General features: G+C 53.7%; 5 protein-coding genes across 5 annotated transcripts; 2 read left to right on the top strand and 3 right to left on the bottom strand.

Moving 5' to 3' along the window:
• Positions 1-3,636: 3,636 nt before the first annotated feature.
• On the top strand, positions 3,637-4,179 carry W97_05926 (uncharacterized protein; the record flags this gene model as incomplete). The annotated part of the gene is made up of 2 exons (XM_007783807.1): positions 3,637-3,793; positions 3,893-4,179. The coding sequence occupies 2 exons, from the start codon at positions 3,637-3,639 to the stop codon at positions 4,177-4,179; spliced, it is 444 nt and encodes a 147-aa protein (XP_007781997.1).
• A 753-nt stretch (positions 4,180-4,932) lies between these two features.
• Positions 4,933-5,550, bottom strand: W97_05925 (uncharacterized protein; the record flags this gene model as incomplete). The annotated part of the gene is made up of 1 exon (XM_007783806.1): positions 4,933-5,550. One exon carries the CDS (start codon positions 5,548-5,550, stop codon positions 4,933-4,935), a length of 618 nt encoding a protein of 205 aa, XP_007781996.1.
• A 454-nt stretch (positions 5,551-6,004) lies between these two features.
• Positions 6,005-6,500, bottom strand: W97_05924 (uncharacterized protein; the record flags this gene model as incomplete). The annotated part of the gene is made up of 3 exons (XM_007783805.1): positions 6,005-6,131; positions 6,338-6,369; positions 6,420-6,500. 3 exons carry the CDS (start codon positions 6,498-6,500, stop codon positions 6,005-6,007), a joined length of 240 nt encoding a protein of 79 aa, XP_007781995.1.
• A 381-nt stretch (positions 6,501-6,881) lies between these two features.
• On the top strand, positions 6,882-7,869 carry W97_05923 (uncharacterized protein; the record flags this gene model as incomplete). The annotated part of the gene is made up of 3 exons (XM_007783804.1): positions 6,882-6,896; positions 6,964-7,685; positions 7,737-7,869. 3 exons carry the CDS (start codon positions 6,882-6,884, stop codon positions 7,867-7,869), a joined length of 870 nt encoding a protein of 289 aa, XP_007781994.1.
• A 773-nt stretch (positions 7,870-8,642) lies between these two features.
• On the bottom strand, positions 8,643-9,504 carry W97_05922 (uncharacterized protein; the record flags this gene model as incomplete). Its single annotated transcript, XM_007783803.1, has 4 exons — positions 8,643-8,848; positions 8,911-9,123; positions 9,185-9,319; positions 9,372-9,504. 4 exons carry the CDS (start codon positions 9,502-9,504, stop codon positions 8,643-8,645), a joined length of 687 nt encoding a protein of 228 aa, XP_007781993.1.
• Between the last annotated feature and the right edge of the window lie 4,162 nt (positions 9,505-13,666).

Below are 13,666 nucleotides of genomic sequence, written 5' to 3'. Positions count from 1 at the left end.
GCAAGGTTTCCTCTCGAACGACGCTGATGCGCAGTCCTTCGCTTGAAATCATTGCTGCCCAACACTCTCCCTTTGTTCGTTCCGTTATGAGCTCGTCCGTAGAAACGCCATTGGCTAACACTAATTATCGGACCGTTTCAGGGGCGGTTCGCAACCTCAGCCAGCCACGGCATGCACGTTGCACAGCCACAGCCAGGATGCCCATTCAATCTGCGGAAACGGCTTTCCCGCCTCCATGCAACGTGCGCCATCGAACCCCTTGCTGGTGACGACATAGCTTTGAGCAGGGTCCTCCATGTTTTCGGCACTTTGGACTCTGCAGTCATGTGAACGAGAGGATGATGAGCCGAGAATAATACCGCTTCAGTCCAAGCTATAGCGAGACTGCCGTTGTAGCAAGGAACCATTCCTGTATGTTTGTTCCTTAGCCTCTCTACTTGAATCAATCGCAATTTCCCCAACAGGGCTGAGTCTCTCACGAACGTCAGCGGTTGCTGCGGCGGCACGCATTGTTTCAGTATATTTCACAGCCTTTGCTTGATTATGCGCTTCCTTAATCTCTGCATGGAGCTTTTGGGTATGCGCCGGCTTCGGGAGTGCTTCCCTGGACGTTTACATTTCGGCTCTTCTCTTTGGTTTAGCGTTCATCACCCCATGACGAAGCTCAACATGGGAGAACTCCGGTTACCCAATTCTTGCGCACGTTCTCGCCAGACGCAAGGCCCCTTCCTGTCGATTCAACTACATCGCCGCACAATATACAGACTCACGATTTCGGTGCGCCTGAGCATGCCTTGACCCGTCGCTATGACTTCAAATCCAGAGGGTTCCATAATTTTTCCCTCGGTCTAACGAATCGACTTGCAAGTCCAGCCGGCGAGCAGACGTTCCAAAAAAACCCAATGTCGGAGTAAATAGCGCGAGCCATGGATTGAAAAGAAGCCGGCACCAGGGCTAGAATAGCGGTAGACCCTGACATCAGTGCGTTCACGCTAAAAGCGTCTCTCGATCCAACGGCTCGGCAAAGGTTCAAAACCGGAAGTTGTTCCGTCCACTTGCGAGAGCGGCGTCGGTAGATAGAGATCTCCATGTTTTTCCCTCAGTTTTCCATCTCTCCCGCAGCCTGGTCGAGCCTCAACATACGTCAATGCTGCGTTGGGTAAAGCTGCGAGCTTGGGGCCATCCGGCACTTCCACGCCAGCGTCCTGCTCGCGTGCCCTGCACAAACACATTCAGCACCATGCCGAGACATCCGTCCCGTTCTATCCGGAAGATGTCACCCAGGAATCTGCAAACAGATTGAGCACTTTCCTGCAAATCATTCAAATTCTCGCCTCTAGCGTCCCCCCTCTCCCCCGGGGGGTTGTCGGAAGTGTCACCCGTTGGCATGAAGGTACCACAGGCATTCATCAGCCAGAAATTGTGCTATTTCCACGCCTGCAATTACTATGGCATCGCCAAGCATCTAGAATATTTTCCATGTTCAAGAATGCAAGTTCACCGAAACTCTGCAGGGACGAAGCAGTCCCCGCCGCGCCTGCTGAGGGCCTGTCTCAACATTCTAGGTTCTCATCTCTGACTTGCATTCTGCTCGTCTCGGCGCTACCATCTCCACCGATTCATGCGAGTTTCAAGCGGCCTCACGACGGGGCTCAAGAGGGACGCTTTCCGAAGATTCTTGTTGCATCGATAGACGCGTGTCGCCTCGTACAATACCGCCGGTTACCAGCACAAACGTGCGTTGCGGCCACTCAGCCCTTCCTTTAGCTGGATCGACCTGATCTGAGGACTGCAGACGGAAATCACTAGACCTCTGCGCCAAAGCACTCGGGTGCTTTGTAGTCCCTGGGCTAGACCTTCTGCCAAACAAAGCATCTGTTCTCATTAGAACGGTGTCATGCGAGCAGCAAACGCCAATCTGGATGAAATTCCTCAAAACATTTCCCCACATCCACAAGTTCGCAAAAACGTAGAGCCGTTCGATGGCGGTGCGATGAGTTAGTTACGCCGGATCTATTACGCCGGATCTAGAACACCCTGGCCAGTCGACCTAATTGGAAGAATAAGAACGCTATTTCCGACAGAACTGCATGCTACGAAACTTCCGAAACCGGCCATAATTAGGCCTTCAGCTTCGAGTTGTTCTACTGCGAAGTGTCTCCGGTAAGCATCCGGCGACATGATACTCAGCTCAAAGCCTTGACTCCGAGTAAGACCGGAGCAGTATCAAGCTGGAATTTACGGCTGCGAGTGAGTGCTTCAATGCGGCTTCTTATGTCCATATACCGCTCCCAGCTGTCGCCAGAGCTGCGCGGCGCGGAGAAGCGATTTTGGGGATCAAATCATAATGATAGAACTTCATTCATAACGATGGTGAAGTGCGTCCCTTCCCTTGCCTTATCGCCATAATCGGGAGTTCAGCGCGATGTAGCGTTTACGTTTCCCGATCCCCTTGTTCAGATTTGTTTGGGTACGGAGAGTAACTACTGACTCGAGATACCGTGCGCACGTAGTGGTCTTCAAGAGTGTTGCATTGGCAGACTCATTTCACCGTTCCAAGAACGATACGCACACTGAAAGCAAGTAAAATACTCACATGGCCTTTTCATGGAGAGCGGCCCTCGTATGGAGCCACACAATTCAAGCAGCAAAGCTTCTGATTTTCCGTACAACCTTACTCTAGAGCGGAAGTTGGAAGCCGTGTTAAATCTTAATCTATTCATTAATACGGAATCACTGCGCGGTTCGACGTTCGTTTCTGTAACGTATGCGCCAATAACGTGACAGAGCACAGCTCAACAAGTGGAAGTCCAGTGTTATCTCGCAGCGAGGGCACACATGGGATGCAGGGTAGACTTTACGCAATTATACTCGACCTCAGCGCCATCGAATATTAATACGGCAAGACGAGGCCGCATGATAGTCAAGTTCAAGATTTCAGCCCATGAACAACTCGTAAAACACTCCCCTTTTAAGCTAGACCCTATGAGATGGGACTGCACATTACTGTCGTCGTGTAAGCTCTTGCTCATCGCACCAAGCTGCATTATCAGAGTGAATGTTGTTCGGCGAATTAAGCTCAGGGTCCTCTGATGAGGCTGAACGCACGTGGCATGCCAAGCTTGGTCTGTAGGGCTGAGGATTGTTTGCGGAAGTTCCGAAGTTTTAACCTCAGGTACCCTGATGTCTTCGCAGTAAACCTTAACGTCACTACTTTACGAACGCTCTCGCCCCCCGCCTGTCTAAACTCTGTCGCTCTCTTCATATCACCCATATCACACAAGTCAAATCACACAAAGCACTATCCTTCCATCACACGCACTTTTCTGCACGCAAAGTCGCGCCACATAAGGCAGTTGCAAAGATGAACGCACCTGACAGGTTAGTCGCATACTTTCCTACACTCTTTCTTCATCCTCGTGGAGATACCACTCCCATTGTCATGGCAAGCGTATCTGGGAGCCTTCCGGCGTTTCCGTGGACGAGCTCCTGCATCCACCTCAGAAGAGATGCGACAAGAGCATGCGCAGTGCAGAAGGGCTTTAGGCCATTGCTCTGCCCTTCCTCCATCAAACGGAAGCACTCCCAAGAAACGTCTCAGAAGCACTTCACGCAAGCATTTCACACAACCACTTCATGAACTACCCTCTCGGCGCCGACCCCCGGGACCGGAACATCATCCGCTACGGCCGCAGCGGCGCCGGCACGAACACAAGTGCTAACTACCCCGAAAGATACGAGCTCTTCATCCTCGGCGACGGCGAAAAGAAAGTAACTTGGGTGCTCGATACCCGTAAGCCCCTCTCTTCGTGCTTCCTCTTTTCCCCTCCCTCCCTTTCTCCCCGATTTTCCCTAATGCTCGCCCACCCGCCTGACCCCCACCCGCCTGCAGGCGTCCCCAACACCGCCATCTTCACCTTCAACAAAGAAGACCACACGCTGGGCAACCTGCTAGCCTCACGCCTCCATAAATACCCGCACGTCCAGTTCTCGGCATACAAAGTCCCACACCCCCTGTTCGCGACCTTCGACCTGCGCGTCACGACGGACGGGAGTATGACGCCCAAGGCGGCCGTCGCGAAGGCGTGCGCGGATCTCGTGACGGATCTTGGGAAGCTGAGCCAGGAGTTTACCAAGGAGTGGGAACTGAAGAGACTTGCGAACTCGGGGAGGGAATAGGGGTTGAGGTGGGAGGTGTTACGCGAAAAGGAGAGCAAGTGGACATGATGGCGTTGTGCGTGGTTGGCGCTGGAGTTTTGGGAGGTTGGGGATCACAGATGAGGCGTTTTTGCGGGGTAGTGGTTATGCGCTTGTAGTTTTTTGAGGCTTTGAGCAGTGAACGTTGCGGGCGTGTTCTTAGGCGTAACAATCGATCGTGTTTCTACGCCTTGATGCGGTGGGAGAAGACAATTTTTGAGTCCTCATCCCTTCTCGCTCCATGATGAATGTTTCGTGCGCGTAAGGCCAAGTTCTTGGGTTCACTGTTCATGCAGATATGGCACATAGTCTAATTATGAGTTGTAAGTCAAGATAGACGGTACCACGAATGATAGTGTAACGTTAAACTTGGGGATACATTACGCTGTCAGTGGTGACGTTACTCAATTGTTCACATGTCGTGTTGCAGTGTCCAAGTAAGGTCCGAAAGCTTAGGCAAGAGACAATGTGAGTTCATGTGCATGCACGTATTGTGAGCTTCAATGCTTTTGCGTATTAGTTGGTATCAAAGTACCGTGAAGAGCTAATGTACAGCTTGCATCATCCTTGATTCATAATGCTTCATGGAAAAAAGGAATGACATGTCATAACTCGTAAACTCATCCATCCAAATTACCACCGCTATGCTCAAGGAGTGTTGGTGGGAATGCTGTGTTCCTCGTCCATGCCCAAAGATAACTCCTCCCATGTCGACTACAGACCATCATGTCAACTTTACTCAATGTTGATCTTCCGTGGCTTCGGTGCCTGAGCCTTCGGGACAGTGATGCTCAGGATACCATCCTTGAGGCTAGCCTTGACGTTGTCCTGGTCGACTCTAGTCGGGAAGCTGAAGGTGCGGTGGAACTCGCCGACCGAGCGCTCAGTGACCCAGTACTTTGGAGTATCGGCAGACTGCTTGGCGACGTCCTTGTTCTGGCTGGTCTGCGTAACGGCAGTCTCGTCATTCTTGGCGTCTTCGGAGGAGCCAGCTTCGTCTTCAACGGATGGCTTCTGGTACTTGTCGGATTGCTCGGACTGCTCGCCTTCGATGAAGCCCGCTGGTGGCTGGCCGCGCTCAGAGCGGTGCTCGGTGCGGCCGCTGATGGTGAGAGTATTGCCGTCGGTCCACTCGATGGAGATGTCCTTCTGGTCGATGCCTGGCAGCTCGCCGTGGAGCTCGTAGGCATCCTTCAGTTCTTTGACATCGAACTTTGGCTGGAAGGACCGCAGGCTGGAGGCGACTGAAGCGGGGAAGACCGTTCCAGGGAAGGCTGTGCGAGTGGCTCTATCGTAGTCATCGAGCAGGCGGAAGAGAGGAGAGAACTCCTGGAAGCGCGGGAACATAGACATGCTGCGTGCTGTGAGGTGTATTGGTGCCCGAGAAATTCTGTAGACTTGAATTGGAAGTCGACGAATGCTTGGTCGAATAGCTTGCATGAATGTCTGAGGATGTGTTGTGTTGTTCTGATGATGAGCCGGTAGACGAGCAGATGAGGCCTTCTTTATAGTTGCTTTGGGTGATATTTGGAAGCCGCTGGCAGGCGGTAGAAAGGTCCATGATGATAAAATTGCGTAATGTCAGGCCACCTTTCGCTAGAACTAGAACTGCCCTGCAGCTTCTCGCTGCTTCGTTCGTGATGTTAACATGGTGCTCTTCGCGAGAACATTCTCCACGTGATACGGGGCTTACGTCAACGTGACTCTCGAAGACACGCGGAGTTTCCCGTACGTTCTATGCCCAACCATGTCACGTGACTAGAGCGCCAAGGCTAACATATTCGCATACTGTAGTCTTCCAGTGCAGTCACTTCGAGATGTTAGTGATGCCTGGATCTGCGTAGATCTCTAGCTGTCTGTGGCCCTTGCGGAGTAAGAACTCTATGGTCGCGAAGTCTTTTTTGTTGAGTGAGATGTGTTCTCTGAACTCGTTCCTATCAAAAAGTTAGTAGGGAACGAGGATCAACCGACGAACGTTCTCTAGAGGGAATGAGCCTCTTGCAGTCTCGTTCTTGGTCTCCCGCATGTGTGTAGTTAGCTGACCGAGAGCAGTGTCACTCATCCACGCTTGGTAGGACATGCATGTTCATACTGGACCACCGCTCTCCGGATAGAGGTGACTAGTAACAATCGCGCTCACCTTGCAAACATCTTGAAATTCTGCTGCGTTTTCTGCAAAATAGTCAGGACATGACCTCGTACTTGATTGCCGCCCAACTTACAGCAGGCTTCTTGGCGGCAGCTCGTAGACATTGCCGATACAAAGACAGAACGTCCCTCTGCAATCCGGAGAGTCTGGGCATCTGTAGCCCTATAGATGCTTCACGTGGGCGGATGCTGCTTCTGGCTTGTTGGCTTCGAGAAGGGATTGAACGTTGGTCTTCGGAGACAATATTCTGGGCCTGAAGTTGAAGGGTTGAGACGATTGCAATGCGAGCGGATGTCGATTCAGGCAACGAGTCCGCAATCCGTGATGCTCGAAACGCGATGAGGTCTTGGTGCGCTCATGCAAGAGCAAGGATGAAGTTGACGATTGTGGAATTTGCCGAGCTTCGGCTGCCGAAATCCATAGGGCGGAATAGGCGGGGAAGCTCGTGTGGAGAACCGGGGGAGTCTATCACCACCACCCTTTACCACCTTTACACGCCTCATCGTCCACTCCTCTCCATCCAGTCCACTTAAAAATGTCGTCCTTCACAGTAGGTCACCACGCCTCGCAGCCCCCGCGCCTCTCCTCCCCACCCTCCCTCGACTGATCTCCATCAGCGCCTCGTCCGCTTCCTCGCCAAGGACGGCCGCACCTACTACGGCGACGCGATCCTCCCCTCGGGCGTAACCGACATCGGCAAAGCAACACAAGCGCGCGTGATCCGCGGCTCGCCATGGAGCCAGCACACCCTGACGGACCAAGTCGCTGATGTGCGCCTCCTCCTTGCGCCGCTGGCGCGCGAGGACGTCGCAACCGTGCGCTGTCTGGGTCTGAACTACGAACAACATGCTCATGAGTCCGGCATGCCGATCCCGAAGTATCCGGTCCTGTTTTACAAGCCCGTCACTTCGGTTGCTGGGCCTTTTGACGATATTCCGATTGCGCCGGTTGCGCAGGAGGGCGAGGGGCTGGATTACGAGTGCGAGCTCGTGGCTGTGATAGGGAAAGAGGCGCGCGAGGTGTCTGAAGCGCAGGCGTTGGACTACGTCGCGGGATATGCCGTCGGGAACGATGTGTCGCATCGAGACTGGCAGCTTAAGAGGGGTGGTGGACAGTGGGGGCTCGGAAAGGGGTTCGATGGATGGGCGCCGTTCGGACCTGGGATTGTCTCGAGCAAGATCATCAAAGACCCACAGAGCTTGAAGATCATGACGAAGGTGAATGGCGAGACGGTGCAGGAGAGCAACACGCGGGATATGATCTTTGGGGTAGCGAAGACGATCGCAATCCTGAGTCAGGGAACTACGTTGCTGCCGGGTGATCTGATATTTACTGGGACGTAAGTTTATGCAGCCTTGGATATGGAGAGTTGAACGCTGACATATGACAGTCCGCAAGGTGTCGGTATGGGACGTAAACCACAGTTGTGGCTCAAAGACGGCGACGTGGTTGAGGTCAGCCTCGAAGGGGTAGGATCTTGCATCAACAGGGTCAAATTTACGAAACCCAGGTCTAGGTTGTAGAGGACGATGAAAGAGATCTAAACAGATCGAAGGTTTGTCTGTCTTTAATCCATCTACAATGCCAAGGGAGAGGAACAGATTCAAGATATAAGACAAAAAATAGAACAAGTCGTATGGTCACATCAAGAGAAGTAAAAGATGTAAACAGTTCCTCAGTGCCGTCTATAAGCAATTTACATCCAAGCCGCCTGCAGCTCGGGTGGCCATCTACACGTTACCATTCCATCAAAGCGGAAAGACCGAGATAAGCGCCAAACTTTGAGTGGAAAGTCATGCCAGGCCGTAACGTCAAGAAATGGAACTACAAGGAGAAGAAAAGGAGAGCGGGGGAAAGGACAACAACGAGATGGTCCAAGGCGCACACGTAGCAGCTCGGGGAAAGAATGGATCCCGTGCTTCCACATGCGTGCCGGCATAGAATATTTGGCAGCTAAACGTCGTAAAGCGAGAGATACGGACGGATGCTGAGAGGCAAGAAAGAAGTCATGGTGCTCGTGTAGTAAGGTCCAATGAAGAGCAGTCAAGGCTGCCCAGTGGTCCCCCTGCAGCTTTGGCGGCTGACCAGATCCAGCTTGGTTCGCCGTCGCTTAGGACTTGTCGACTTTTATACATTTGGTCTCGACCATTGTCAATTCAGCGTAGATCGACTTCACCTCCGCGGCAAGTTGTTCCTGGGATATTGGCCGGCTGTCAGGTTGCATCACCAGCGTAGATCGACTTCACCTCCGCAGCAAGTTGTTTCTAAACGTCGACGTTCATCACGAAACCCCACTCTACGGTTGCTCTGGATCCGAGTAATATTGCCGGTCGCATGCTTGATATGCTGCGGTACTGTCGTATGGGTCGCAGGGGCTCCAAGTGTGCGGCCCTGTGGGGACCTGGCCACCGTACTCGTTTTGCGCTACCGAAGTATCACGATGGTCTTGACCATCTACTGGCGGCTCTGTCACCGAGGCTTCGTCCGACGACACGTCCAGTTCTGTAATGTTATTAGCATTCTCCGCCGAACATTGTATGCTCTCGTTCATCTACTTTGCATACCGAATGGTCGCCCTATTGTACGAAATGACCTCAATGATGCAGCGTCATCGTCACCTACTTCGTCGTTGTCAGGAGCCTGTTCGCCGTCTTGACCACCGTAGCCATCGGCCGTTGTTTGAGGTTGATGTTCATAGCTAAAGATTGGTCGAATACTTGGCAGCTGAACCTGGCCTGTCGTTCCACTCGATGGACCGGCGTGATGTCCATTGAGACCTTCAAAGTTTGGTCAGAATACCATGCAACCAAGCCGCTGCAGAGCCACAGGCACACCTACCAGCAGGATAGCGGTGTCGACAATCCGGCCATTGACAATGCTGCTTGTCGACGCTTGCGGCCTGGGGGTCCGAGTCACACTGACAGTATGTGTCACGGCCCGACGCCGCACTGTCATCCTTTCCAAGGTCGATGGCTGCTGAATTCTTAGCTCAAGCCCCTATTCACAGCATAGTGTTGTTACGTACCAATCTCCTTCTCGCCCGGATAAGACCCCTCTGAGTACGCTATGTAGGCCGCTTTGTCGTCGTCGGCGCCGTGCAGGTTATTGTCCCTCATCTGCCGCCACTCCTCCGCCGTAGGCGTAGAGCGTTGGTCCATATCGCGGAGGTTTATAACGTACAGTGATGACGGACCAGTGGTTTGCCAGAGGTGATGATTCGAATGGTAAGAGAGTCAAAAAAGCGACAGATGGAAGGGTATTGACAACGAACAGGCGTGCAACGGCAGGACACAAATAATGGAAAGACAAGACGTCCTCTACAGGGAGTATGTGGCAGTGTTGTTGTTGTTGTGCTCCCGAGGAAGCCGAACAGATTGAACGCAGTCTGACCAACGTCTGAAGTGAACGCAGGGCCTGGTGGAGATGTGGATGGGGCTTGCCCGTGTCTGTACAAGAAGGTGCGAGTAATGTATGTATTGTTAAAAGATAGTATGGGGTAAGATGTAGGGGTAAGAATAGAATATAAGTATTGAGAGACGAATGTGAAATGTATCTCTGCGCGGCATGAAGCGGGGGACGGAGGGTTTATAATATTACCTGTCGTCCTAGCACGCCTCTTAAAGTCGGTGAACGTGCATCGTGAGTTGCCTTATGCCGAGCCTCTTGCCTGCCTGCACTCCTGTCGATTCAGCGTGCATCAGCGGTGCCGTACAAACCTAAAACCACTTCGAGCTAATCATGAGCTGTCAGTCTGCGCATCCATCGCTAGCTCAATGCTCTTGCATCATCGCTGTCAAGACTCGGAAATTGGCCGTCAATGGATGCCAAGCCTCATTGCAGTAGTCGCCGACTGTTTAGATACGTTGCATGTAGTGATGCGGCATGCAAAGCTCTTCCCCGACCCTGCTCGAGGTCCCATCTTGAGTCTTGAAGCTGAATCCACAACGTGAAACCAATCGCTCAGCAGAGGATGATAGCCGCTAATTCAATCCCTACTGGACACATGCAGTTTTACGTCACGTTGCATTGTCGCAGAGCTCAATGTGTCTTGCTCGGGCAAGTTCCTCACATCGTTCCATGAGAGCCGAGCTGTCAGCGTGAGGTTTTTCACGGTGTCTGCTGCTGGCCAGCCGCCGATGTCTGGTTAACCGTCAGCGCCTCCACCAAACCACCGCGCTAAAAGCCCCAGGTTTCCCCAACGAAACGGCCAGCAGGCGAAGCACAGTCACGCGGATTTGGGGCAATCGCAGTGATTCGCAGTTTCTCCTGCTTAAGCGTCCATGTATGCATGATGAACGTGGTGAGATTCTCAGATCGGCGCTTAACCGAGCAAGAGCTGCCTTCCAAGCTCCTCGATAATACGAGATGCATCGCCCAGGGATTGCGAGGTGTGTTCAGCCGGTGCCGTCTTGAAAAGCGGCGGGAATCATCGGGGCCGCCTAGAGGCTTGATAACTGGCGCGGATCGAGTAGTAACGTTCCGAGTGCAAGCATCACTTTTTCGACCCCGCCTCGTTCCTGAGACTAGCGCGGCTTACCCGCTGCGCCGTTTCCGCGCCGTTTTTCTGGCTCCCTGTAGCCCAAGAAGCGCAACTAGCAGCATGCAAAGAACCACCGTAGAACAATGAAAAGCTGTTCGACCAACCTTGCGGCGGGATGCGCGCGGAACCTCAACGTGAGCGGGGCAGGCTGCATGCACGCCAGATCTTCTGCAGCCCAGGAGCTGATATGGCGCCGACCAGCAGATTAAGATTATATGCGCTTCGTGCCCAGGTGCTTAGGCAAACGCAAACCTCTCGTCGAGTCCTCTCGAATCAGCCCAGGCCAAAATACCGGGAATGCGGCTGGGCGTGGAAAGCCAAAGAACGATTGCATCATGAATCTCTTTCGAGATAAGCTGAAACATGTTCCATGCACGAGGTAGTCTTATCTCGCGAGGTAGATAGAGCGCGACCGACGTTCTTTGAGGCCCAAACAACCCGTGGACGCTGCCCCTTGCGAAAATCTCCGGATCGCCGCTGCACCCAGCCCACTATCCCATCTGTGAGGAGCAACTCCTCAAGGATGGCATGATGACGTTTCTGAGGCCAAGGCCACTTACCCGCGCGCCGGTTCTCACACCCTGCACCTACAGGCATTTTGTGCATCAATAGCGTCGAGAAACCGAGACGTGCGTGCGAGAGGCACGAGGGTTTGTGGAGAAAGTTCCTGGTCGCATTCCGGCAGCTGAAGAAAGCGGCCACGGACGATTCCCCTGACCTTTGGCCGGTTAATGCCTGCGACCGCCCTGATGGTGGACGAGATGTTGACCCACGGCTGAACCGGGTCGCCCAAGAACGTCAGTTGTAGCAGCACGTGGGACGACCAACATTGACAGCGGAAAGCTGCTGGACGCTTCGTGCACGGCTCTATGCAGATCCGAACAGGAGAGCTCCGGACTAGCAATGAGAAGTGGACGCCCTCTGCAACGCCTGTCCGTTCTGGAGACTTCATCCTTCGACGTGTGCCAGTGAAGTGGCCAACACACGCGATTGCGTGCTTGTCTCAACGGCCCACAGCGACAAAAAGCCGCGCACTTTGGCAGGAGCAAGAATCCCTAGCCACGCTGGGGCCGATTGGTCTGGCGGGGCGAGATGCGCGCTGATTTTCGCTCCTGCCCTTGTATGTTGCCTGTACCGATCGCGCCAAGTGGAAGATTGCTGCTCCCCCACGGCCATCGCGTGCTGAAGGCGTAGTAAAAGCGGCCTCCGCGCGCCCCGCACGATCGCGCGCACCCACGGCTCCGACTCGTGGCTGGCAGCCACAGTCCCACAAACTCCACAGCTAGCGTCGCCAGACACGGCTGCCGAAGGCGAGGAGATAAGAGCGTCGGACATGTGGGCGCTTGAGAAGACCTAGGTAAGCGCAGATAGGCTCCTCATTGCGCCGCGCCGGGCACGAAAGGCCTGCATCATAAAGCTGATTCTATGAAACGATCGGAGACGCAGACTGAGAACAGGGTTTTTGAGGAGCACTAAACCGTCAAGAGCACGAAAGCTTGGTGAAGCCATCAACGGGTATCCACTGCTTTGCATCCGGAGCGGTGCGCCTCGAATGAGCCACGAGCGGAACAAGCTCCTGTTGCATAGCATCCTGTCCTGGACATTCAGGAGGCTGGCCTCGAGAAGCAGTGCACCATTGCCGCAGAAATCCGGGGCGGTGCAGTGACATGGATGTACTGGCGTTCTTTTCAATGCGACTCCAGTACCGCAGCCAGAAGATGTCGTCAATGACATTTCGTGCTCGTAATCCCGGTTCAACAGCTCAGGTGCCTCAGGCCGGGGCGTTTGAGGTTCAGGTGGGCTTGGATTTTTAGTTAGGCGTCCGGTTGAGCGCCAATCACTTCAACGCTAAGAGGCGTGCAATTTCTCCTGGCTGATTGTGCTGCTGAGAGGACTTGGACTGGGTCCAGACAGGCACTCCATGGCACTGTAGAAAGCTGGAGGACGCTAAAGCAGAGAAGGAGTGCCTGCAGGTCTGGATGTTTTCTACCCGCGCTGACCTGCATTTCAGGATCCTGGCGCAGCCGGTAGATAGGTAGTCTGCAGGTGGCTTTTTGGCGTCACAGAGCATGTCCTGGTCAGTCATGGGTCGACAAGCAACAGACGCAGCTGAAATCTGAGGCCACGCTTCCTCGACGCTCGACGAGCTGCCACTTCAACCTGTGCGGCGGCCTAAGGCAGCCTGACGACTGGTTTTGACCCAGTTTTCTTCAAGTTAGTCTTAAGTGGACGAGGCTCCGATCGACCGAGCCATTTTCAGCTCCTTGGACGTGCCAATAGGAGTGCGACCTCAGTCCGCTTACCAGTAGAAAACATGCTCCGTGGCAGGCGTGGTAATCGGCAGTGGGGCCATCCACCGGCGACGACATCTAGTCTATTGCTGGGATGCTGGCTCTGCGTTTGCGCGAGACTCACCGCCAGTTGCACATATCATGGCTCTTTGAGATTGGACTGCGGACGGCGGACGGTGGACGGTGGACGGTGAACGGCGATGGTGTGCTAGGTAGAGGCAGGGGGTTTGACCAGTCAGCCGAGAGGGAAGGCAAAGGTTTCGGCTTGCCATTGACACATTTCCTATCCCTGCAGGAGATTTGGGGACTGCCACGTCGTTAGGTCCGACCGTGCCTGGAGCTATCTAGCTTGGAGAGCAGATGGAGTAGAGATGCAGCATCTGGAATCGCGGTTGCAGGATTATGCCCATGAGGCCCCTGCAGATATGGAAGAAGCGTCAGAACTTCGTCATTCGTGTATCAACAACATACCCAGCGCCATCTATGCGA

The sequence above is a fragment of the Coniosporium apollinis genome, assembly GCF_000281105.1.
Source record: "Coniosporium apollinis CBS 100218 chromosome Unknown supercont1.29, whole genome shotgun sequence".
Classification (NCBI taxonomy): domain Eukaryota; kingdom Fungi; phylum Ascomycota; class Dothideomycetes; genus Coniosporium; species Coniosporium apollinis.
This window is presented reverse-complemented; position numbering and strand designations above follow the sequence as displayed.